We start from the raw sequence: 27,784 nt of genomic DNA, 5'->3' as shown, positions 1-27,784 counted from the left end.
CCATGGATGGAGGAGTCTGGTAGGCTGCAGTCCATGGGGTCCCTAAGAGTTGGACACGACTGAGTGACTTCACTTTCACTTTTCACTTTCCTGCATTGGAGAAGGAAATGGCAACCCACTCCAGTGTTCTTGCCTGGAGAATCTCAGGGACAGGGAGCCTGGTGGGCTGCCGTCTATGGGGTCGCACAGAGTCGGACATGACTGAAGTGACTTAGCAGCAGTAGCAGCAGCATCCTATAAGAATACAATCTTAGCAAGAGCAGACAAGACTGCTGCTGTAAAGAAAGACTCTCAGCTCCCACGCAATTAGGGTGCAGGGTGTCTATTTCCCAGTAGAATGGGAAAGAATAGAGATCTCTTTCAGTGAATATTCAGGACTAATCTCCTTTAGGATGGACTGGTTGGATCTCCTTGCAGTCCAAGGGACTCTCAAGAGTCTTCTCCAACACCACAGTTCAGAAGCATCAATTCTTCAGCGCTCAGCTTTCTTTATAGTCCAACTCTCACATCCATACATGTGCTCATTCCTATCAGACTTCTGTGCTGCACTGGCACTCCACCTGGTCCCTCTGTCCCAAAAGGGCTCACAGAGCAATACCTACTGGAATCCAGAGCCTGTTCTTCTATTCAGCTGATCACACCAAAAAGGACTCCTTCACATAATGCCAAAGACTACTTCCCAATTAGGTTCTATCTACCTTCTCCACCAGGGGCAAGTCTGGTTCTCATTACCCTCAGTGGATGGATGGATGGATGGATGGATGTGATCAATCCATGTCCTTTTTCACTCCATGTAACCAACCTCCTAGCAATCCTAGCTTACCATCTCCATAATCCCAGCCCTCAGCACCCCGAGTTCTGAAGCGTGCACATCACCGGACACGGAAGGCCCCCTCCACTCTCACCATCCTATAGACCCAGCCTCTGACGTCTAAGAGGGAAGAGAGAAGGGAAGGGAAAGGAGTGGGGAGAAAAGGCAAAGGGAAGAGGGAGAAGAAAGGCGCTACCTTTCCACAAATGGCACGTTCAATTATCAAGTTTATCTCTCACTTCTCAAGGGCAGACATTAAACCAAGAATGTACAAACATTCCTACGTCAAAACAATCTCATACTTCAGATATCTCTAGAATTCCAGAACAGGCGCCTTGTAAATACCCAAATAATACTCAAAAGAGAGCTCCTCCTGTGATGACAGGGAAAACTGAAATCTTTACTGGAGGCCAGGCACCCCACAGGCTCCACTCTCCAGACCACAATCCGGAATCCAGAGGAAAGGGCCCAGACAGACAAATAGCACAAGGACCAAGCACTTAATTCTATAGGAAAGTTCTTCCAGAACCTCATCCTCAGAGATTCTATTTCAACTCTCTAGAGAAGGGCCAGAGAAGGAATGGCACCCCACTCTAGTACTCTTGCCTGGAAAATCCCATGGATGGAGGAGGCTGGAAGGCTGCAGTCCATGGGGTCGCTGAGGGTCGGACATGACTGAGCAACTTCACTTTCACTTTTCACTTTCATGCATTGGAGAAGGAAATGGCAACCCACTCCAGTGTTCTTGCCTGGAGAATCCCAGGGATGGGGCATCCTGGTGGGCTGCCATCTATGGGGTCGCACAAAGTCGGATACGACTGAAGTGACTCAGCAGCAGAGAAGGGCCAGGCATTCGCATCTTTAACAGTCTCCCCAGAAAAAGAACCAAGTAACCAAGGTTAAAAACACTGCTTGATGCCTTCACCCTCAGGGCTCACAGGACCAGGTTTTACTTTCAAACACAGCTGCGTTGGCCTGTCTTATACTATTTTACCTTCCCCTTTAAATCGTCCTATGTAATTAATTCCATGAACACTTCAAAAAGAAAAGAAAATTCTCCCAGCTTCAGTTACTTTCATCTTAGCCACGTTTATAATAAACTCAGCATATGGCATCTCAGTACACTACAGAGAAACAGCAGCTTCACCTGTAAACTGGGGCCTTCCCATGGCAGTATGTTTCAAACGTTTGACTATGACTCAGCGTAAAAAATATTTTCATGACAACCAAGTACTTGTGCTTGAATGTATATTTACATACACATGCATGTAGACATATGCATGAAATAAAAATTTCACAAAACAGTAAATATCCTTATCATATGCAATGTACTGATATTCTTTGTTCAACGCTATTCATTTTCATTACAAAATGTTTTAAAACTAAATGGTTTTCATCACTTAAAGGCTCAATCTTGCAGTTTAAAAAATACTGCTAACTGAGCACTTCATTTTTTTTAGCTGTCGATGGCTTTGAGATGCCATTGAAAGCTATGAACCTTCTCTCTCCAAAAAACATACATGTAATATGCACATAGAGTTTGCATACAGTTGATATACCAGATTACAAGTTCCCACCCTAAGGAAAGAAACAACAGCCACTAATGGAAAAAGAGAGACAGAGGGAAAGGGGGAAAAGGGAGAAAAGCAAAGAAAAAAGAAAAGGAGTAAGAAGTGGTCAAAATAATTCTAAAAGTATAAAAGTGAAGAGTCATTTAGAATAAGAGCCAATAGCTCAGCTCAGTTGGCCCTGAGTGCTTTATTACAGCACTGAGTCAGAACACAGCCTAACAGTTAAGGGCCAAAATGAGATAGACAGTATTCTGTTTCCGTTGACAAGGACACATGTAATACATTTCGGAAAGATATCTAACCAGAAACACTTTTTTTTCAAGTTAAAAGGGAAAGCCTTTTTACAGTTTTAATATTTTGTGTGTCTCAACTATGCAGAACTGTATACATATTCTTCCACAAGGCCAGGTTCACGAAACGCTAGCAAACATACAGAACAGTCACAAAGGTGTCACATCTTCATATCATAGTTCTTCACAGTGCAACAATAAGATCTTTAGAAGCCCTAACCCTGAAAGCTTATATTTCAATTCCACATATGAAATTGAAAATAAAACTATAAATAAACCATAAATACCATAGGAAATCCTATAGTGACTTCTTTTCACCATGATGATTACTTGGAGGCTTCTTTTCAAATATCAGATTCTTCCAAAATATTTTTGAAGCCCCTGTTCTGCTGAGGCTCTAATTTGGCATCCCATATGTCAGCTTCTTCCTTTCTTCAGAACGAATTTTAGCCATTTATTTACAGTCACCGCAGTTTCTTAAAAACTCACCCCAACAGTTATTAAAGTTTCTTGTATATAATATACACTGAAGCACCTTTTTACTAAACTCTTCCTAAATCACCATGAGACAGAAATGAAGTCTCCATCTCAATGTCCTTAACAACGGAGCACAAAGAAGTTAAGTGGTATGACCACATTATCTAACAAAAGTGGAATCAGGACAAGGAGCCAAGAATCTGTTCTCTTTTCATGAGAGCACACAGTCCATGCTGCTGTCAGGCCTGGGAAGCTCTGGCAAAAAGTGGCCAAGAACACCTCATCACAGGAACTTGTGTTGTACAGTGCCTTACAACAGGGTCTTCACCTTTGTATAACAGAGTGACTCTGTTGGGCAGAAGCCTCTTTCTGACTATCTGAGGAATGGAGACATCCTTACACCACCAGAAATAAACAAAGAAGAAAAGGGGAGAGAAGATTTTCTAGTTACAGGAAAATTTTGTATCTCAACGGAAAAGAATTTTTTTTCATGTTTATTCCAGCACATAAAGTTGTGCCTACGTCTTGAAGAAACGCAAGACACTGTGTCACAATCATCCTTTTAACTTGAGAGAAACGAATCAGCAAGGTGGCAATGGAACAGGTCATGTTTATTTAAATAGTTCACTTAATGCTAATTATTTAGTCTAAAATTTCATCAAAAAATATTCAAGAATATGTTGGAGTTCTCCAAGTCCTAGTCTCCAAGTCGTGTTATTTTCACCTCTAAAGTAATAATAGTTCAAATCCAGAAGGGGTCAGGACTCAAATAAAGTAAAAATAACCTTTCACAAGGCTGCACAACCACATGGTCTTGACTGAATTTAGGCTACAGCGTTTAACAAGTAAGCGGCAAATTTTTCAAGAGCCTTCTTTATGCAAAATATCGTATTAGGCACAGTGAAAATGTAAGACACTCCTGTGGCCTATGCCCTGAGGAGGTTATAACAGAGCTTAGGAGGTGAGACTTCTTTATCATAAAACATAAAGTTTAAGGGTTATCCACTCTAGCCACAAAAACAGATGAAATAGGATTTAAGTGATTCTTAGCTAAATGAATGCATTAGTCTTCTTTCTAAAGGAGTGCTTTGGGTTTAAATGAAGGTCACTGTCAACTGCAGAGGTCCAAGAATGTTCCAGAAGTTAGAGGACTTGGGCAGGTCTAAAAGGATGGGCAAAATTCAGATAAAGTAGCATTCCCCCGAATAGTAGCATGAGATTTGGTTTTCAGATCACAGTTGAACCCTCCCCTTTAAAAAATTTTTTTGCTAAGATTGTTGTACGCTTCAAATGTTTTTTTTTTTTTAACTATGAATTGCTGGAGACTCAAAGCAGATATCTGCGCACCCAGGTTCAACTTTGGCTCACAAGTGCCAAAAGGCAGAAGTAACTCAAGTGTCCACAGATGGATAAACGGGAAAACAAAATATGGTAGACAGATACAATGGAATATTACTCAGCCTTTAAAAAAAGGAAATTCGACACATGCTATAACAAGGATTAAAACATGGATAGCAACATAAAGCGGAGAAGCCAATGGCACCCCACTCCAGTACTCTTGCCTGGAAAATCCCATGGACGGAGGAGCCTGGTAGGCTGCAGTCCATGGGGTCGCTAGGAGTCGGACACGACTGAGCAACTTCACTTTCACTTTTCACTTTCATGTTTTGGAGAAGGAAATGGCAACCCACTCCAGTTCTTGCCTGGAGAATCCCAGGGACGGGGATTCCTGGTGGACTGCTGTCTATGGGATCGCACAGAGTCAGACACGACTGAAGCGACTTAGCAGAAGCAGCAGCAGCAGCAGCAGCAACATAAAGGCCCACCCAGTCACACTTCAGACAAAGAGAAACAAACAGCTTACCTTGAACAAAGACCTTTTGTGAATAACAGCCTAGAAAATAAGACTGGGATCAAATTGCAGACAGCTTCAAATGTCAGGGTGAAGAGTCTGAGCTTCAGTCTGAAGGCAGTTTTGAAGTAAAAGTCAGTGTGTAGGGTGAAGGGGTTAGATGATGAAACTGACTGAATTTGAACCCAAGTCACCCTTGGCCCATAAAAAAGGCTTCCGAATTGTGGTGCTGGAGAAGATTCTTGAGAGTTCCTTGGACTGCAAGAGATCAGATCATTCAGTCCTAAAGGCAATTAACTCCGAATATTCATTGGAAGAACTAATACTAAAGCTGAAGCTCCAATACATTGGCCACCTGAAGCAAAGAGCCAACTGATTAGAAAAGACCCTGATGCTGGGTAAAATTGAAGGCAGAAGGAAAACAGTGTGGGAGAGGACGAGATGGTTGGATGGCATCACCACTCAACAGACATAAACTTGAGCAAGCTCCCGGAGATACTGGAGGACAGGGAAGCATGGCGTGCTGCAGTCCATGGAGGTCGCAAAGAGTGGGACATGACTGAGCAACTGAACAACATCCTGACTTACATATTGAGCTTTATGCTCAGATTCCATGCCATACAACATTACAACACTTCAAATGTTATCTAGCAAAGTTTTTTAGTTTTTATGTGAACCTGGGCGCATTATTGAACCTCTCCAACTGCAGTTTCATCTCTGGACAAGGAGGACAAGACTGGTTCTTCCCCTTGTCCAATCTGAGGGTTAAAAGAGATTGTGTGTCAAAGCACAAACCACAGCACCTGACACACAGCAAGTATTCCATAAATACTATCTACTTTGATTAGGGAAACTCACAGTTTGACTCTACTGGAATCTACTGGCTATTATGGACTCGAGAATCTCAGTTAAATTCATCAGTGAGCCCTATGACACTTATCAAATGGTCTTACCAATGGTCTCTGTATACAGGGAACAGGCGAGTTATCAATATCACAGGGGTGCATGAGGTATGTATGGTCTTAATGAAGTTGGTATGAAAGCCTGAGATACACAAAATGCCTGGATAAGGAAAGCTGGTGGAATCTGCAGCAATGACAACATGCTACTCACTTCACACGGAGGAATTTTCCCTCTTCTTGGGTCTTGGATCTTGGGAATTTGATCACAAGACATTAAAACATTACATGCCACAGCATTTTTAATTTAGACATCTGTCTTAACTGGTTTTTGAAAGACAGTTTGGTCTACCAACTCTTCAGTTCAAAATTGTGAAAAGCTGGCTGCCTATGTGAAAAATTATAAACATAAGGTTAATAACAATTAGGCTTCTATCTGGGTCTTATATCAAGAACAATGGAATTCAGTAAGTACACCTCACAAGCCCAGTCTAAAGAACAGATTTGTGGTATAGAAGAATAACAGCCTAATTTTCACAGAGGAAGAAACCGAAGACTTTAGAAGGTTTTAAAAACCTACCGAAGCTCCCACGCTTAGTGGCAGAGACAGTTTCATGCCAACACTCTCACTGGAGTCTGTGATGCGAGAAGAGAGAAGTATGATTTGGTCAGGCTCTGTCAGCTGCTGGGCACAGAGATGCTCTCTAGTTACATCAAGTATAGAGAGTTCTATTATAATAATGACACACTCAAGAACTCCCCAAGGAACCCATCACTGAGCTACCAGAAAAGCTGGGACCCAAGCCCACCCAAGAGTGAGTGTGGATGAGTGTAAGAGTGCATTATAGAATAAAGTAACTTGAGTTTGTGAAGACTTCCTTTCCAGGCCCAGTATCCATGTGCTCATCCCGTGCTCATCCCCTGCTCACGTCTCTGCTTTTTCTGGGCCTGCTACTGACTGATCTTCTCACTTTCTACTCCATAGCTGGCCCACTGCAAAGACTTATTCATAGTTTCTGCCTGTACATGGCCCATCATGGCCTCACTACATCGTGACTGCCAGCCTCTGCTCCTGTTGATATAAATTTTTTTCCAGTACTTCTCAATTCAAAGTTGGAGGAAAGAACCAAGCCCTGTTCATCCTTTTATCTATGCTGTGCCATCAATCACTGGCCTTGGCTTAGCAGGTTTATCAGGTTAGCCTGGCCCCTGTCAGTCTAGTCTGAGACATGCCTTAACCACCATATGATAATCCTTTGTTCTTGGGCTGCCATTTTAGACTATGAATTAAGGAACTATATATGAGTTCTATGCTACACCAAAATACCAACTAAAAATATCACCTCGGGCAGTTTTATTTCAGAGCAGGATAACACAATACTACCTCATCTTCATCGAAATAAACTCTGTAATGAATAAGTATTTTCCAAATATGCACCATTTTTAAGACTCTCTTAATGAAGGTACAGAGTGGTCCCACATTACAGCTTTGCTACCAGCTACAAGTCTTGAAAATAATATGCAGCTAACTGAAAGTAGTAATCCAACAAAAAGGCTTCCCTAGTGGCTCAGTGGTAAAGAATTCACCTGCCAATACAGGAGACTCAGGTTCTATCCCTGGGTCAGGAAGATCCCTTGGAGAAGGAAATGGCAACTCACTCCAGTATTCTTGCCTGGGGAAATCCCATAGACAGAGGAGCCTGGCAGGCTACAGTCCATGGGCCACGAAAGAGGTGGACATAACTTAGAGACTAAACAACAACAATCCAACAAAAACGAGATCTGTATGATGGATACCAAAGAAGGAGGGGCAAGGGGAAAAAGGGAGTGCGGAGAGACAAAGAAAGAGTCAGAGAAGGGGAGAGACAGAAAAATATTCTACTTATAAGAAAATCTCAGGGTCCCAAATCTTGGACTAAAGTCATTCTGGGTTTCTAAGATTTTCTGATGGTCATGGCCCCAACTAGGTATACCGCTTCAACTATGTGTCAAGCACTGGGCTAAAATGTCTCTTAATGTCCAACACAACTCAACAAGATAAGCATCAAGACACGTATATTATAGATGAAAGAACTGACCATCACTCACTTCAATGGTCACAGTGGTTGTGAGTGGCCAAGATACAACCTTGTTCTGTCAGCCCATGCCTGTCCCAACACGCCACATCGTGTCTCACCCTCCACCCCTCCACAACGGAGCTGAATGAAGAAAGGAGCCTCTCCTTAGAAATTAGAATTATCATTAATACCTATCTGTACTACAGATGTAAGAGCAGAAATAAACACATATATAGAAGGGAGGGCTGAATCAGCCACATGAACTGGGCACACGTCTCCCGTGCTGAATTGTTTCCTCTACTCTGTGCTTCATCTTCTTTTTTTAAGATCCTGCAGTGAAAGCACAGACTCTTAACCAGTGGACCACCAGGGAGGAAGTCGCCCTACTCTATGCTCTCAAAGGTAAAGGACCACATGCAGCTGTCCAGTGAACAGGATGAAAATCAATCTCCTCCCAAGATCTTCTCCCATCTTCCAGAGATAAAAACACCATCCTACAGGTTGCTGTCACTTTTCTTTGACTAGGGAACACCTAGTTTAGAACTGAACATACTTGTTCCCTGCCACACTAGTTCATGTCACTGCACCACTGAATGCTCACTCAACACACAGCAGGAATACTGATTATCACTTCCATTATCTGCCTGGGTTGTTGAGACTGCCTTGCTCCAAACCCACACATTCTTCAGTATCATATTCAATTATGTTGAACAGCACTCTGCAGGCCGAGAATCCTTCCCTATTAGTGGTATCACTGGTGTGCATGATAACTGTAAAGTCAGCAGGACTATTAGTAAGAACTACAGATCCAGACTTTCTGGGTGTGAATCCCTGCACTTTTACCACTGTGTGATCCTGGTCAGGTTACTTAAGTCTTGCTGAGCCTCTTTCTTCATATGTAAAATGAAGATAGTTTTAAAAGCTACAGTGCCTAAGACTCTAGTAAAACTTAAACACTCTGTGTTAGTCACTCAATCGTGCCCGACCCTTTGTAACCCGCCAGGCTCCTCTGTCCATGGGATTTCCCAGGCAAGAATACTGGAAATTGAAAGTGAAAGTGTTAGTTCCTCAGTCCGCACTGGACTCTTTGCGACCCCAAGGACTGTAGCCTGCCAGGCTCCTCTGTCCATGGGCTTCTCCAGGCAAGAATACTGGAGTGGGTTGCCATTTCCTTTTCTAGGGGATCTTTCCGACCCAGGGATTGAACCCTGGTCTCCTGCATTGCAGGCAGATTCTTTACCGTTTTAGCCACCAGGGAATCCCAAGAATACTGGAGCGGGTTGCCATTTCCTTCTCCAGGAGATCTTCCTGACTCAGGAATCAAACCTTCATCTCCTGTATTGCAGTCAGATTCTTTATCGCTGAGCCACCAGAGAAGCCTTAGTCTCCCGCCAAATCAAACTTCAGGTATGACTTCAATCAGAACATTTACATTTAATATATTTAAATATTAAACAAATATATCAAGTACTAGATAGTGCCTGCATGATGAAACAACTCTCTAGGCTTGGCAAATAACAGATAAACATGTGTCCATTTTGCAAGTTTAAAGAGGAAAAATTTTTCCAATCACCAAAGGTTTTAAGAGAGCTTGGACAGGTTGAAACTGGCAAGCTTTTACCAAAAAATAATTGTTTTGAAAAGCATTATAAAACAGTCCAAGAGTTAGACTGTGCTCAGAAAGTAGACACAACAGCCTCGTGACTGTTTTTCACAGCATTAGGAAGCTTTATCTAGCTTCCTAATGCTATGACTCCATTCCAAACATCAAAGCTACACTCCTGAAAACACATGATTTGTTCTTCATGTTTCCTTAACAATCTACCTTTTCAGCTAGCCAAGCAGGCAGTGTATGCTCACTATGAACCCCTCACAAACAGTGAAGTCTAGGCATTTCATTCCACCAGCTCAGGAGTCCCTCCTTCTTCCCCTATTTGGTTAAGGCATGACGGGAGGTGGCATTAAAGAAGGTTCTTGTTTCACACAAATTTGCTGGGTCTGGGTTCTCTGGGAAAGACTGATCCATTTAGATAAAGGAGAACCTCTTACTTCCAACTTTAAAACAAAACAAAATTTTTTCATTTTAAATCAAACTTACATGATCTGGAAGATGACCTACCTAACTAGCATTACTTCTAGAAATGGGACTAGGGTACTGAAATAAGAAAATTACATTTTTATGTTATGTATCCCTATACTACCTGTTTTTTGTTTTCTCAAGAGCATTTGTTATTTTTGTAATTTTTTTCAAGGCTGTTTAAAGGAAATAAAAAAAAAAAAAAAGCTGGAGAACGTCTAGGTAGCAGGAATAGCACTAAGTGGACATCTGAACTCTGCCAACAACCCTGTGGGCTCAGAAAAGGGACGAACCTCCAATGAGACTGCAGTCCTAGCTTATATCTTGATGGCAGTCTTCTGAGGCCCTGAACAGAGGACCCACCTAAGCCGTCCCACAAAAAGAGTCAGATAATAAATGTACATTATTTTAGGTCACTAAATTTGAGGCAATCTATTCTGCAGCATGAGAAAACTAGTACACCATTTATACCAAATTCTCAGGAATAAATGTTACCCTCAGGAGGTAGGAATTTTCATGTGCATAAATGAAAAGTGACTTTGACACGTCAAATAAATATATAAATGTTAACTAGAATTATTTTCACTTGCTTTGCAATATTTTAAACCAAATATACTTACATTTAAATATCTTTCATAAGAGCATTGAATCTCATCCTTACAAGGATCCTAATTTTACTACTGACTTCTAAAAATTAAGACAATTTTTACTAGACTTTGAAAGCAGTCTTATCTACAATTAGTTTGACTTAAGATCCTAAAATTGGACTAATTTAAACCTCTATATCTAGATGATCCCCACCTGACAATCAGATAGAAAACAAACTAAATCTACTTGTCAGCATCAAAAATACTTCCTGTCAGAGAATGGACACCTTGGTTCTTTAGTTTCCAAATTTGCCCTGGGCCTTGTTCTTGCCTAAATTGCACCTTTCCTGTTCCTGAACAGAACCACAGTCCTGACCAGTCACCCTAAAAACAGCATCACGTCTGGCTGGGTCTCCTGCATTACCAGTACACCTGAAATCCTGCCACTATCCCATCTGGCTGAGGGCAGGGGCGGGGTGCCAGAAGAAGGTCTGACAAAGGACAGGAAAGAGTACAGCAGAGCAGGACTCAGGAATGTCACAGCCAGCATTTCCCACCACTGGCTGACCCCACAGCGACCGCTGGAGCACTAGCTTGCCCTGCAGCTGGGCCCAGCCTGCACCATACTCTGCCAAGAGTGAGGAATCAAAGCAAATAGTCTCTGATTCTACACGTTACCCCATCAGACCAACATGCCCTCTATCTGTTCTCACCCGATCCTCCTCCATCCATCTCCAGTGGAATAGTCTTCCCACGAGGACCACGTCAATATCTGGAACTGTCTCAGATTTAGAGACTCTGCTCGACTACAGACAGAGTGATAAACCAACTTCAGCCTTTTAAAATCAGTGTGTGAACCCAACTCAAAGCAAAGAACAGATAATCCTGAAGCATGCATTAATATCTTTCATAAAATACCAGATCCTACTTTTATGAGGATCCTAATTCTAGTACCAGCCTCTAAGATCAAGACAATTTTTATCAAGACTTTCAAAGCAGTCCTTTTACAGCTACAATTCATTGAACATGAGATCCTAAAACTGGACTAATTCAGACTTCGACAGCTAGATGATCCCCATCCTGACAATTCAGATAGAGAACAAACTCAAAGTGCTTGTCAGCACCAAAAACACTTCTTATTCAAAGGAGGGCTGCAAGAAGCATGGCAGATTAAAAAACAAACAAACAAACAAACAAACCATATGCATCACAGAATAAAAGAAAACTCAATGACTTCAGGAGCAAAGATTTCAACATAATTTCCCTTAAGTTGATGGACTTCAACTACACCCTTCTCCCCTGGGGCTCCTGTTTACTCTGCCCTGCCTTGAGGAGTTGGCCAGGAGAAAAAGCTTAAGAAGTGTGCCTCTGGGTGCACTTCAAGCTTAGAATTTCAGTAATAAGTGCTTCTTACAGGACGTGTCCTTCAGCCTGGTAACAACACGAACCAATAAAGCCACTTCACTACAGAATTCCCTATCAAGCCTGTGGGGCTTCCCTTGTGGCTCAACTGGTAAAGAAACCCTCTGCAATGCGGGAGACCCAGATCCCTGGGTTGGGAAAATCCCATGGAGAAGGGAAAGGCTATGCACTCCAGTCTTCTAGCCTGAAGAATTCCACGGACTGTATACTCCATGGGCTCGCAAAGAGTCCCGACACAACTGAGTGACTTTCACGCACATACCAAGCCTGAGGGGCTGACAGCAGAGGGTCTAGTCAGCATCAACTCCTGTATTCAGTAGACTATTTAACCTACTTACACACAATCCACCTATTTTGTTGTTGTTTTTTCTTTAATTTAAATTTATTTTTAACTGGAGGATAATTGCTTTAAAATATTGTGTCGGTTTCTACCATCTAACAACATGAATCAGCCATAGGCATACATATGTCCTCTCCTTCCTGAATCTCCCTTCCACCTCCCAACCCTCCAGGTTGTCATAGAGCACTAGATTTGAGCTCCCTGGATCATACAGCAAATCTCCAATGGCTATCTAATTTTACATATGGTAATGTCTATGTTTCAGAGCTACTCTCTCAATTCCTTCTACCCTCTTCTTCCCCCACCAGCCCTGCCCACAGTCTGTTAACCCATCTACTTTGGAAAAAGCTGACCCTTCCCCAAACCTCAGAGTAAACATTTTCTTAAGCCATTCAGCTCCTTCTGGTCACCTGGCCACAGTCACCTGTGGTGACTTGGATTGAAGAGTATGTGTGACTCAATGGCCTACCCAGAGTTCCAGGTTTACCTGACAGGATCACTAGGGATTATAAATGCTGTAGAGGTGATCCTGTGAGAACTCTGTGAAGGAAGGGACTATTTCTTACCTGAAGATAGGGTGGTGGCAGGAGGAGGGTGGACGGCAGGATAGAAGAGCATGTACTCAGATCTAGAGCTGCAAAAGCTCTGAGCAAAGCCAGAGTTCTGAAGTCTGAGCCACACAGCCCTCCATTCACTGGCCCCCTTATCAACCACAGCATGAACAAATGATTGTTCAATACGTCTGCATGGTGAATCACCCAAGACAATCACACACTTTTACAGAATGAAATAAAGCCAGGAGACTATGAGAGGGACTTAAAAAAAAAAAACAAAAAAACCCTGCATCTTTCTGGGAAAGAATTAAAAAAAAAAAATGAAATGCAAGATAGTAAAATATTGCATGTTATTAACTTGGCCTTTGATACCAGGCTAAACAATTTTGTAGCAAAACCATGAACAAAAGCAAAGCAGAAATATTATCAGAATAAAGGCCAAGAAACAGATTTCCCAAGGATGGTATATACAATTTGTGGGGTTACAGAGGTGGGATGATCAAATTTATTGTCCTGTATTTTTTGTTAATTACAAAACCAATACATGCTTGATTTAACAAATCCTATACTGCAGAGGTCTAAAAGAATAATAACTTTTCCCTGTCCTCGTATTCCATCCCCTCCCCCAACTAAAGTCAACATGCTTAAACCCACCCACACTAAAGTTAGCATGGTACTAACGTTAGCATGCCTTTCTCCTTATTCATACAAATATACAAAGAAATCTGTATGCAGGTCAAGAAGCAACAGTTAGAACTGGACATGGAACAAAAGATTGGTTCTAAATCAGGAAAGGAGTACATCAAGACTGCTGTATATTGTCACCATGCTTATTTAACTTCTATGCAGAGTACATCATGAGAAACACTGGGCTGGAAGAAGCACAAGGTGCAATCAAGATTGCCGGGAGAAATATCAATAACCTCAGATATGTAGATGATACCACCCTTATGGCAGAAAGTGAAAAAGAACTAAAGAGCCTCTTGATGAAAGTGAAAGAGGAGAGTGAAAAAGTTGGCTTAAAGCTCAACATTCAGAAAACAAAGATCATGGCATCTGGGCCCATCACTTCATGGCAAATGGATAGAGAAACAGTGGAAACAGTGGCAGACTTTACTTTTCTGGGCTCCAAAATCGCTGCAGATGGTGACTGCAGCCATGAAATTAAAAGACGCTTACTCCTTGCAAGAAAAGCTATGACCAACCTAGACAGCATATTAAAAAGCAGAGAAATTACTTTACCAACAAAGGTCCGTCTAGTCAAAGGTATGGTTCTTCCAGTAGTCATGTATGGATGTGAAAGTTGGACTATAAAGAAAGCTGAGTGCCGAAGAATTGATGCTTTTGAACTGTGGTGTTGGAGAAGACTCTTGAGAGTCCCTTGGACTGCAAGGAGATCCAACTAGTCAATCCTAAAGGAAATCCGTCCTGAATATTCATTAGAAGGGCTGATGCCAAAGCTGAAACTCCAATACTTTGGCCACCTGATGCGAAGAACTGACTCATTGGAAAAGACCCTGATGCTGGGAAAGACTGAGGGCAGTAGAAGAAGGGGACGACAGAAAATGAGATGATTGGATGGAATCACCAACGCAATGGACATGAGTTTAAATAGGCTCTGGGAGTTGGTAATGGACAGGGAAGCCTGGCATGCTGTAGTCCATGGGGTCGCAGAATCAGACACGACTGAGCAACTGAACTGAACTGAAAGTTAGCATGCCTTTCTTTTTATTCATACAAATATACAAACATATGTACATATCATATACCCCCATCTTTGAAAAAGTCATACAACACACATTACTCTATAAGCTATTTTTTTTTTTCTTTTTTGCTTAAAATGAAGAATGCCTAGTGTTGGGGAAGAGTCTTAAGAGTCCCTTAGACTGCAAGGAGATCCAACCATTCCATCCTAAAGGAGATCAGTCCTGGGTGTTCATTGGAAGGACTGATGTTGAAGCTGAAACTCCAATACTTCGGCCACCTGATGTGAAGAACTGACTTATTTGAAAAGACCCTGATGCTGGGAAAGACTGAGGGCAGTAGAAGAAGGGGACGACAGAGAATGAGATGGTTGGATGGCATCACCGACTCAATGGACATGGGTTTGGGTGGACTCCAGGAGCTCATGATAGACAGGGAGGCCTGGCGTGCTGCGGTTCACGGGGTCACAAAGAGTCAGACACGACTGAGAGACTGAACTGAACTGAAGCCTCCAATATGACGTGTGTTTAAAGTTACAAAATGAAGGCACAAACATCATGGAAATGATAGGTCCAAAGTATCATGGAAAACATTAATTATATGAATATCTGGAAGCAGAAAGCAATTTTCTGTTTTTGTTTTATACCAGAAAGAACATTCCTAAAATAGTCAGAAAATAAAATTATGTAAGGCTGAAACCCAGACATTTCGTCTGCTAAAGACTCATGAATGTTAATACTTGGCATTTTGTTTAAAAGGAGATTGTTTTATCTTTAGTGGGTACAACAAATCAGGTATTTGAATGCATGTAATGTTCTACTCTCCATCCTATTCTCAATTCACCTGAAAGGGAATTCTGCTTCTCAGAGCCAAAAAGAAAAATGATCAGCCACCTTAGGTTGGGATATAACTGATTTCTCTTATCTCCACCTGAAAGACCAATGTTTAAAGTCTGTCTTTTATTTGCTATCAGACCATACTTTCAATTAAAGCTGCAGGGCCGTGCAGTTTTCCCACCTGAAAGCTGAAGTGCTATAGCCTGAGGAAAGGTGACCCGGGGCCTCAGTGCCCAACCAAACCACACCTTCCCCCTGTTATATCGCAACAGCATTTTATACCTCGTCCACCTGAATCAGCAGTTTACATAACTGCATCTCTGAACTTAGGTTAGTAGCCAGTTAACCAATTAATATTCCAAAGCAGTACCCACATATCTCATTGTTGTTACTGTCAACCTACCCCTATCTCTAATAATCACATCAAGAAAGATGAAAAGTTCAAGTCCCAGATGGTGATTCCTATTTCATTCAGAAATTAATTATCCAAAGTTATCCTCGAAACATGATTGCCTACCTGAAAAGGAAAGCTATATGAGATATAAAATATAGCTTTGCATATGATTTTTAAAATATATTACTTCCACAAAAGTTACAAATCAGTTATGTTCTCTCCTTTTATTTATTTATATTTCTTCCTACTGTTTGCACACTAATAGGAAAACATGAAGCATGTCTCAATAAACCAATTCATATCTAGACACAGATGTAGCCATGAAATTAAAAGACGCTTACTCCTTGGAAGAAAAGTTATGACCAACCTAGATAGCATATTGAAAAGCAGAGACATTACTTTGCCAACAAAAGTCCATCTAGTCAAGGCTATGGTTTTTCCAGTGGTCATGTATGGATGTGAGAGTTGGACTGTGAAGAAAGCTGAGCACTGAAGAATTGATGCTTTTGAACTGTGGTGTTGGAGAAGACTCTTGAGAGTCCCTTGGACTGCAAGGACATCCAACCAGTCCATTTTGAAGATCAGCCCTAGGATTTCTTTGGAGGGAATGATGCTGAAGCTGAAACTCCAGTACTTTGGCCACCTCATGAGAAGAGCTGACTCACTGGAAAAAACTCTGATGCTGGGAGGGATTGGGGGCGGGAGGAGAAGGGGACGACAGAGGATGAGATGGCTGGATGGCATCACTGACTCAATGGACGTGAGTCTGAGTGAACTCCGGGAGTTGGTGATGGACAGGGAGGCCTGGCGTGCTGTGATTTATGGGGTCGCAAAGAGTCGGACACGACTGAGCAGCTGAATTGAACTGAACTCTATAGAGTGGAAGAAATAGAACTCAAAGGTGATGTAGGATCTACCAAAACTACTTCTACCCAATCCATTGGTTTCCTTCTCAGCTGCTGGTACAGGGCATCACTGCCCCATTTCCTTGGTTTAGTTAACACCATGTCTCTATCTGAGCAGATGCAAATTTCTGTGCTTTCTGCAAATTCCCAAAAAGCTGCACATAAAAGCATTTCTCATTCATATTTTAAATACATTTAAAAAACTCAACAGCATAACACTGTGAAATCCTTCATAGAGAATTTTTACAACATAATATTTCTATCACTGTATATATTTCTATATTTTCATTCTTGTGCCTGACATAATACTTTTGTATAGCAGGACAAGACTATTCCCAAATCTCCAGGGACCAAACACATATCCATAGCTGGTAATTTGCTCCTGTCTCTTACTAACTACAAATATCAGGAAGGTTTCTCTCTCTTTTGACAGTTGACTGCCTTGCATTTCAACAAGTGGTTTCTCAAGGATTAGACTACTAATCTTATGTAGGTATCCATGACACTTCTGGATTTCAAACTTCCTCCTGAGCATATGTCCCTCAGAGGGCAGAACGTAGTCTTCCACTTGATTTGGAATACCATCAACGTCCAGTGCAACACTCTGCCTGGTCAGCAGACACCATGTGTGGTAAGAGACTCACGAGATTCTCATCAACATTACTCACGCACCAAGTGAGCAAACACAAACTTCTTCCTGAGGGTATCAACAAATACCTCTGGACTCCAATAAACAGAAAAAAGAAGAGTCTGAGGAAGAGAAGCCTGCTCTGCACCATAAAATGCAAAGTCTAAACTCCCCAGATGACATTCCGTGCACACTCACATATATCTCATTGTGGTCAAAGCGTTTTTTGAGGTTGTCGATGACGGTGTCCTCACTGAGAGGTTCTAAAAGAACCATATCTCCAACTCCAATCATATTGTCCAGCAGTGATGTTTTCACCTCCATCTTGGCCATAGTCTCTTGCTGTAGCAAAGAAAGAGAAAGGAAGAATTTAAATGAGCAAGATTAGTTCAGATGGGTTCTTGGCACCAACGGAGAAATGAAACACTGCCAGTTCCTAATGGTCCTCACTTGCCTCACCTATGTTGTAACCTCTCCTTTCCTACAACCTATGTCAGAAGCCTAGGGGGTAGAGGGGGTGGGGGGAAGGCTGCAGTCACTGCCAAGCTAGAAGTCCCAACTGCCAACCTGCCACCAAAGATGAACCTCCCTCCCAGTCATCATCACCCCAAGCAAAGTCCATTTACTGAAAGAGCCACTAGGTAGCCAGGATTGCTGTTTCCTTCTTTTTAGATCATCGCCTCTCCCCAACCAGAAGTTGCAAAACACTAGCAAGAGAACCCACCCCACCCCTTTCTACCAGCCCTTGCCTACCAATGTCAGACCTGAACCCACAGAAACCTGCTGCCCCAAGTGGCATCACCCAGTATTCCATGATGAAATGTAAAATGCCATTTTCCCAAAACACATTGTGTTTAAAATGATGTTAACATTTACGGAGTACTTGCTGCATACCAGATGCTATCTCAAGAACTTTCTGTGCATCAGTTAATTTAATTCTCACAATTCTATGAGGTAAATTGTTATCATTATACCCATTTTAAGATAAGGAAGCTCAGAAAGGTTAAGAGATTTTGCTTATGGTTAGTTAGGACTATATTACATTTATGTGTTAAAAGAACAAAATCACCACTTATAATACTGTACCTATGGGGAGAAACTTCATTCCAGGAGTCAACACTGACTGATATACAAAAAGAATACACCCCACTTGAAGATCAGAGGTTGCCTATATAATGTAACCTGCCAAGAATGACCTCAGTATTCTTAATGCTCATTCCAACAGACACACTGCTAGAAGAGCAAAGAGACATTACTTTGCCAACAAAGGTCCATCTAGTCAAAGCTTTGGTTCTTCCAACAGTCATGTATGGATGTGAGAGTTAGACCATAAAGAAGGCCGAGCACTGAAGAATTGATGCTTTTGAACTGTGGTGCTGGAGAAGACTCTTGAGAGTCCCTTGGACTGCAAGGAGATCAAACCAGTTAATCCTAAAGGAAATCAACTCTGAAAATTCATTGGAAGGACTGATGCTGAAGTCTAAAGCTCCACTACTTTGACCACCTGATACGAAGAGCTGACTCACCGGAAAAGACCCTGATGCTGGAAAGATTGAAGCCAGGAGGAGAAAGGGACGACGGAGGATGAGGTGGCTGGATGGCGTCACAAACTCGATAGACGTAAGTTTGAGCAACTCCAGGAAATGGTGAAGGACAGGGAAGCCTGGTGTGCTGCAGTCCATGGGTTGCAAACAGCCAGACATGACCAAGTGACTGAACAACAACATTAAAAAAAAAATTTTTAAGTGTGTACTGAAAAGCCAAAAAAGAGAGACTAAGGACCAGCAGCAAGGCTCTCCGACAAACAAAAGCAACCAATAAGCAACTATTTAATAATCAAAAGAAGAAAACCAAAGTTAACTTATTTGTTAATCTTTTTAAATATCATGCCAACTATACTTGGAATAAACAGCCCCAGGTATTGCTAAAACCCAACAACAGTCACACCAAGAATGGTTTCACATACCTTGAATCAGGCCAGATTCTTTCAAAATAAACCAGGTGGAGGAAGGAGACATGCCATGCTCTAGAGATGCACAGAAGCCAGAGACAGGGCTGGGCCCACACTAAGTCCTTTCAGAGACTTGTTCAGGAATAGGAACGTGAGTGCCCAAACTGTCGCAATAAATTAACATTTCAATCAAATTTCAAGTTCTCAGACTTGAGAAATGCCAAAAGCAATCTAGCAGCGATACATTACATGTAATTTGGCAGATGAGGGAAGAAGGCTTAGGGATTAAGGGGAAAGTCAACCTGAGAAGAGTTTCAAAAATAACCACCTCAACCTAGCAATTTGAATTAAGTAAAGAGGCCGAATGGGAACTCTTTGCCCCAGGGTAGATTCCTGTATATAAAGTCTATTTATGGAAACAGCTACAGAAAGGCAACAGCTTCGTGGCAGGTAACAGCAATTAAGCAGCCAATCTTTCTCTGTAATTAAACCTGCTTCACCATGGTTTCAAATATGAGTTTCAAGCGAGAGTATGGGTTCTGATTTTTACATTTCTTTCCCAACTTTATAATCAATCCAAAGGGCAAGGGCGGAAGAGGGCAAAACAAATGCTGTTATAGGCAGTGGGTAAAAGGGAAAAACTCTGAAAACACAACTTTCTCAGCTCAAAATACCACAATAAAGTAAACCAATTGAAAAGGTGATGCCAACATCCATTTAGTCCAGCCAGCAGAGTTTTGTTTCGTACCAGTTTTGTTTTTTTTTTTTTTTAGCATCTAGGTTCTCGGGGGGAGCAAATAGTGATACCCTCCTCCACACTCTCATTCTGGTGAAACTGGAACCCTGATAAAATGGCACAGAGATACTTCCTATCTTCACACAAATGGATTGACTTTCCCTGACTACCATCTCCAGGCCTGGTTGGGTCACTCTGACATCTCAACAAAATTAGCCCGTATATTTAATTCAGCCAAAAGAAACTGATTTGTTTCTTCCCTGAAAGAGCAACACTGACTACAGGAACAAATTTCAGAATGACTTGCTAACTCAAGGTTTCCATAAACTATCAGAAGAATCCACACGGGAACAGATGGAGAGCACCGAGGACACTTTGTGTTTGATGCATACAAGCTCACCACCTGCACCCTTCCCAAGACTCCCCCAGGGGAATCCATGTTGTTCCAAGGAAGCCACTTTTATCTCATGTCCAGGAATACAGAGTGTGATCTAGACTGTGACAATGAACACATTTCCATCTCCCAGCCATGAGAGCAGATTCAGCGCTGGTCATTTAACTGAGCCTGAAGCTTTGGCTTGGAGTATTAGGACAAAGGTTCCAGCTACCTCTGGGTGGCATGATTTACAGATGTGGTACTAGGAATTGCTATGACCATGACTGCTTTTGGAGCTTCCCTAGTAGCTCAAATGGTAAAGAGGCTGCCTGCAATGTAGAAGACCTGGGTTCGATCCCTGGGTCAGGAAGATCCCCTGGAGAGGAAAATGGCAAACCACTCCAGTATTATTATCTGGGAAATCCCATGGACAAAGGAGCCTGGCAGGCTACAGTCCATAGGGTCTGCTTTTATTAGGGAGCTAGTCTGAGGAGGAAAACAGTACACGGAGGAGGGCAAGGAAAGAAAATAACCCAGTGACATCACAAACCTCCGGAAAGGTTTGCACCTGAAGCCTGCCACACAGCTTGCAAGTTTTCAGTCACAGAGGCCAACTAATTCTCCTTATTAAGTTGTTTGAGTTGGATTTTCTATTATTTGTGACAGAAAGCATCTTACCCAATAAAAGAAGGTGGCACAAGGAAATAGAATGTTGTAAATAACACACTAAAGAGCATGAACCGGCTGAGCTAAGGCCGCAAGGGTGGAGGCATGAGGACCTACTTACTAATTTGGACTGGCAAGATCACCGTTGATATTTAACAGAGAAACAGGTGATTAAACCATGGCCTGTTGTGCCTTAAAACATGGACCCTGTGCTTGCAACTTTTGAGAATGTGAGGAAAAAAATCCGATGCTAGCGTTAGTGTGGCCTACTCATTGAAGATCTACAAGAAAGCCGTAAAACTAGCCTGTCCGAAAGCCAGAGGGAAGAACAAATGATTCTAAGAGGAGTCACTCTGCCTGGAGGCAGGAGATGCAGAGAAGTCCTCTGTCCCAAGAACCAACTGTTTCATCTCTACAGCCCAAGAATAGGATAGCACACCCACCGTGAAGATGGAATGCAAGGGAATTATCACCCACGCTACTGCTTCTTAAGCTTCTTAACTATTCCCAGGTGGATTCCATTCACCAAGAGCTAAGGCCAGGTCCAACTCCCAGAGACAAGTTCTCAGATCGGGTTCTAGGTTCAAAACCTTAGAGGTTGGTAGTATGTCTGATTTTTATTGGGGCTTCCTAGGTGGCACTAGCAGTAAAGAACCTGCCTGCTAATGTAGGAAATGTAAGAGACAGAGGTTTGATCCCTAGGTCGGGAAGACCCCCTGGTGGGCTACAATCCAGGGGGTCTCAAAGAATTGAACAAGACTGAAGAGACTTAGCACGCACGTACTATTTTTTATTAGTCGATGGAAGCAGTAAACCTTGAAAGCTAATAACATTTTTAAGGGAGTCTGGCTGACAGTGACAAGTACTTAATTCTTAAGACAATCAACACCAAGACCTCCAACTCATAAAACAAACTAAAAACAAGAACTGTTAAAATATGACAAAGCCATCATCCCCTACACTCCACTTTAGATGGGGCCACAGAAGACAACGGACAAAAGAGATCTTCTTGATACCCTCTGTGGAGGGGCAGCTATGTTTTCAGCCTCACAGGGAAGAGCTGCATGATGCTGCTGCTGCTGCTGCTAAGTCGCTTCAGTTGTGTCCGACTCTGTGCGACCCCAGAGATGGCAGCCCACCAGGCTCCCCCGTCCCTGGGATTCTCCAGGCAAGAACACTGGAGTGGGTTGCCATGGCCTTCTCCAATGCATGAAAGTGAAAAGTGAAAGTGAAGTCGCTCAGTCGTGTCCGACACTTAGCGACCCCATGGACTGCAGCCTACCAGGCTCCTCCATCCATGGGATTTTCCAGGCAAGAGTACTGGAGTGGGGTGCCATTGCCTTCTCCGGCATGATGCTGGCTGGAGCATTTTATTTTCTTAAGCCAAAGTATGGAAAGAAAGGCATATGTGAGTTCTGGGCAGCCACAAGATAAGCCAGAGGAGACATTCGCCTTTTTTTTTTTTTTTTTAAATGGAGACACTATCTTGTATACAATCCTATTCCAACAAAGAATCCGCCTGCAATACAGGAGACCCAGGTTCAATCTCTGGGTCAAGAAGATCCCCTGGAGAAAAGAATGGCAACTCACTCCAGTATTCTTGCCTGGATTCTCCAGGACATGGACAGAGGAGAGCTAGTCCATAGGATCTATTCTTCAGTCCATGGGGTCACAAACAGTCAGACACAACTGAGCAACTATCACACTTCTACTTTTTTCCTCCTTTCAGGGAGTCCAAGTTACCTTATGACAAGTAACTAGTGAGAAGTAATGCCCAATTCTCACTACAGAATTCGAAGGAGACAGACATGCTTTCTCCACCCCCAAAGAATGTGGCCCGCATGCGTGCGTGCATGCGTGCTAAGTCACTTCAGTCATGTTCAACTCTTTGAAACGCTATGGACTGTAGCCTGCCAGGCTCCTCTGTCCATGAGATTCTCCAGGCAAGAATACTGGAGTGGATTGCCATGCGCTCCTCCAGAGGACCTTCCTGATCCAGGGATCAAACCAGTTTCCTACATCTCCTGTATTGCAGGCAGACTCTACCCACTGAGCGATCTGGGAAGGCAGAACATGGCTTATGCACAGCCAATCACATCCTCCTATGACCAGAAGTCCCGGGACATGATGACAGCTGGTGGTTATACTTATTACTCACTGCATGACAGCAGCAGCATGAAGACCAGGTGGTTCCCATCCCCTAACTTCTGCTACGGATCCCGCTGCCCAGTCCCCCAGTCTTTTGGAGGTTCCTGCCTACCTTCTAAGCTTATATCCTTCCTGGTCCTCTGACCTTTCAGCAATTCTGTGAGTTCCTACATCCTTTCTGCACTGCACCCAACCAAGATCCTTGACTGACTTGAACACTAAGTACTGTGCCCAATATAAGTATTAAACCACTGTTCGATCTTCAGTATTATGTGAAACCAATCTTTTTCTCCCAACCTTGGAGAAAGCAATCCACAAAATACAACAACTGGTGGAGCCTTTAGAGGACCACTGGGGAACCTGGAGGCAGGACCTCCACCTAAGGGCACTGGTTTAGCCCAGCCAGAAACTCACCAACTGATACCAGGTGACTCCATGGCCGCACAAGCTCTTTTCACCTGTTTGTCCATCCAAGAAAAACAAAATACATGATCAAAGCATTCCTTCCCCTACTTACTCTCATCTCAAAAACTTACTACCTATATTGCAGTATATATCAATTCATTTACTGGCATCTTTTGCAGCATAAAAATACCATTTAAAATCTGAAAAGCATCATTTCAAAAATCTCTCAAAATCCAAAAGAATGAAACATAAACATTCTACAGCATCTTAAAATGCCATCTATAACTTAACATATATATATGAGTAGTCTACCCAGCCCCAACCTTAAATTAAATCATCTACCACGTTAATGTCTATGCCTGGGGATGTCAAGACCAGCATTCCCCAAGCCAACAGCCCCACAGAGACATGGCCAAACCAGACAGTAGATCCTTATGAAGAGCATGGCCATTCTACTATTGACATCAAAACAGCAACACTGAAAAGTTATTCCAAAGTAATCGGTAATTTAATGACTAAATAAGAGATGTATTTTAAGCTGAAATATATTATCTGTTGGTCTCCCACGTTACTCAAAAGCCTCAGAATGCCACAGATGAGAACAAATGTGTATTTTTAAGTTGAAACAGTTTTACTGTAGAATCTGAAAGAACATTCTCAAATCAGAGCTGAGCAGGGCAATGGTTAACAAGGATTAACATTGATTTATGAACACAATTTTAAATTTGAAGAAACCTTGGACTACAAGCTACTATTACATAAAACAGATACACAATAAGGTCCTACTGTGTGGTACAGGAAATAATATTCAACATCCTGTAATAAACCATAATGGAAAAGAATATGAAAAAGATTACATATAAAACTGAATCGTTTGCACACCAGAAACTAACACAAAATTGTAAATCAACTATGAAAAAAAAGTGTTTGTCGTTCAGTCGTGTCTGACTCTTTGCAACCCCATGGACTGTCATCAACCAGGCTCCTCTGTCCAAGGATTCCTCCAGGCAAGAATACTACAGAGAGTTGCCATTCCATTCGTCAGGGGATCTTCCCACCCGGTGATCAACCTGGTTCTCCCGCATTGCAGGCAGTTTCTCTACCATCTGAGCCATTCAACTTAAAAAATTAGTAAATAATGGAAATTTCCTGGCACTCCAGTGGTTAGGACTCTTAATGACACTTTCACTACCATGGCCCGGGTTCAATCCCTTGTGGGCAAACTAAGATCCTGCGAGTGTCCCAGTATGAAAGTGAAAGTGAAGTCCCTCAGTTGTGTCCGACTCTTTGCGACCCCATGGACTGTAGCCTATCAGGCTCCTCCGTCCATGGGATTTTCCAGGCAAGAGTGCTGGAGTGGATTGCCATTTCCTTCTCCAGGGGATCTTTCCGACCCAGGAATCAAACCCGGGTCTCCCGCATTGCAGGCAGATGCCGTACCATCTGAGCCACCAGGGAAGATCCTGCGAGTGTCCCAGTATGGCCAAAAATAAATAAGTAAATGATTAAATAATAAATAAATTTTAAAATGTGAAGGAATTTCTTAAGCATAGCCATAAAAGCCACTTTCAGGAAAACTTAATGAAAGCAGGTTATCTACTGCTCTGGTAACTGTAAATGAGGACATCTGAATACATCTATTATAATATACATCAGAAGCAGAGACTTTGGGGAGTCTTCTTACCATAGTAACCACTGTTATTTGACTCGAGTTCCCCTCATTAACCTCCTTGTGCCGTAGTCTTGTATGCTTTATAGCCCCTTTTCTGGAGAATCAGCTCCATGGTGTCAAGAGTCACCCTTATTCATCTTTATTTCCCCAAAGGCACAGTGCACAGCCTCTGGCACATGGCAGGCATTCAGACAAACACAAAAGGAAAACAAGTGTGCAAATTTATGGTTGACAACTGAGTTGTTCAATAGTGCACATTCTCACAGCTGCCATCCTGGGTTGGGTGGTTCCCTCCCAGCCGACCAGAAGGCAAAATAATGACTGTGGCTTCAAGCCACTTTGATCCATTCCTCTAAAAACACAATACTATCAACAAAGGACAGGAAACAGAATTGAGCTATTTGGCTCCCAAAGACATCGCTAATGCTTTTAAGGATAACATGAGAAACACATTTAACTAAGAAAACAAAGCCAATGTGGCAAGATTTCATGAATAAAATAAGACTCAGCAAATCCTGATAGCAAAACAAAGGCAAAAGAGAGGCCAAGTCTGTAAGACGTGGTTCAGTACCTAATATAATGGGTTAAGTGACTAAAAAAAACCTGAAACTTCCTTCCTGGATCTTTCAAAATAGCAACCTCATCTTTGAGAAAAGTCTGATTAAATTTCCATTCAATTCGGTTCAACCACCGCTTACGCTCTTCAGCCCTGTTGGTCCCTAGCATTGTGTTAAGTGCTAGGGACACACAATAATCGTGGTACTTCCTTGTCCCATACACTCCCCAGGAGCTCACAGTCTAGTAAGAGAGTCGAGACAAAAAATAGGTAACTTTTGAAATTTCAAATGACTATCTTAATGATTAAAAGCAACACAAGTTCACTAGAGGAAAAAAGAAATCAGAAAATGTAGATGAGCAAAAAGAATATAAGCCAAATCCAACAGCCTCATGCTTTAGTTTAAATCCTTCTGGATTCATTAGAATCCCTAGAAAACCTGATTTTTATAACCAATGAAATGGCCATCATTTCTGGCTTTATAAATTGATCTATGTAAGTATTTCTGCCTCAGGTAGGAATGTGAAATAGACCCATGGGAGCTATGAAACTCTGGAACTACACCAGTAATATCCAACACTTTAAAATTCAGCCAAATTGTATGGCCATCTGCCCCTCTGTTCTTTACCTTCTGTGTGTATGCTTAGTCACTCAATCATGGCTGACTCTTTGCAACTCCATCGACTGTAGCCCACCGGGCTCCTCTGTCCATGGAATTCTCCAAGCAAGAATACTGGAGTGGGTAGCCATTCCCTTCTCCAGGGGAACTTACCAACCCAGGAACTGAACTCAGGTCTCCTACACTGCAGGCAGATTCTTTACCCTCTGACCCACCAAGCAAGCCCCTCTTTACCATCTCCCCACCCTCAAATTAGCAACCCACAGTATCAACCACCTGACCACCAATCATCTCTACCACTTGGCTGTTTCTAACATATCAGTACACATCCACATCTCTTCTACCATCACATACCACAAGACCAGAAACAAAAACAAAACCACCTCACTCTCCCTAAATTCCACAGTCACAGTTGATCTAGTTTCTCACCTTTGGCCTCTCCCTGTCTCTAACTCCCCATACAATGTATCACCTTGATTATATCAGCTTAATCACTCCTGCTCCATCCCTTCCCACCGTTCCCCACTGGGACTGCCCCAGTTCAGGCTTCTTCATTTCTCACCCTGAAGGCAGCAACCTCCTAAGTTGTCTTCACCACTGCCTCTGCCAGGCCCCCTCCTCCCCCGACCCATGCGCCACACCACCCAAGTTGCCCTTCTACATCACAGTTTGATCAGGTAAGTGAAAGTCACTCAGTTGTATCCTACTCTTTATGACCCCATGGACTATAGCCCACCAGGCTCCTCTGTCCATGGAATTCTCCAGGCAAGAATACTAGAATGGGTTGGCATTTTCTTCTCCACTGATCAGGTAAGCCCTGCTGTAAATCCTCCAATAACTCTCCAGCATCTTTTAATATTCAAATTCCATAGGAGATGCTCAAAAAAATCAGAGAACTACCATATGACCCAGCAATTCTACTTTAGAATTTGAAAGAGGGACTCCAATGTTCATGTTCAAAGAAGCATTATTCACAAAACAAAATGTGACACACAAACAATGGGATATTATTCAGCCTTAAGAAAAAAAGCAAATTCTGACACATGCTATAGCACAGATGAAACCTGAGGACATCATGCTAACTGAAATAGTGAAAGTGTTAGTCACTCATTCCTGTCCCACTCTGTGAACCCATGGATGGTAGCCCGCCAGGCTTCTGGGTCCATGGAACTCTCCAGACAAGAACCCTGGAGTGGGTTGCCATTTCCTCCTCCAGGGAATCTTCCTGGCCCAGGGATTGAACCAAGGTCT

At 42.5% G+C, this 27,784-nt stretch overlaps 1 protein-coding gene across 7 annotated transcripts in view; it reads right to left on the bottom strand.

The window, feature by feature from the left end:
* MYO1B (myosin IB) overlaps positions 1 to 27,784 on the bottom strand; it is a 199,208-nt gene that overhangs the window by 146,218 nt on the left and 25,206 nt on the right. For 3 of the 7 annotated variants that reach the window (XM_059875676.1, XM_059875680.1, XM_059875687.1), the window contains exons 2-3: positions 18,931 to 19,117; positions 17,603 to 17,746 (exon numbers count right to left, since the gene is read on the bottom strand). In XM_059875676.1, the coding sequence (XP_059731659.1) occupies positions 17,603 to 17,746; positions 18,931 to 19,117 (331 nt within the window). 7 annotated transcript variants of the gene reach the window in all.

This window comes from Bos taurus, chromosome 2 (genome assembly GCF_002263795.3).
Source record: "Bos taurus isolate L1 Dominette 01449 registration number 42190680 breed Hereford chromosome 2, ARS-UCD2.0, whole genome shotgun sequence".
NCBI classification, from domain to species: domain Eukaryota; kingdom Metazoa; phylum Chordata; class Mammalia; order Artiodactyla; family Bovidae; genus Bos; species Bos taurus.
The sequence above is the reverse complement of the archived record's forward strand: the minus strand, read 5'-3'. Positions and strand labels throughout refer to the sequence as shown.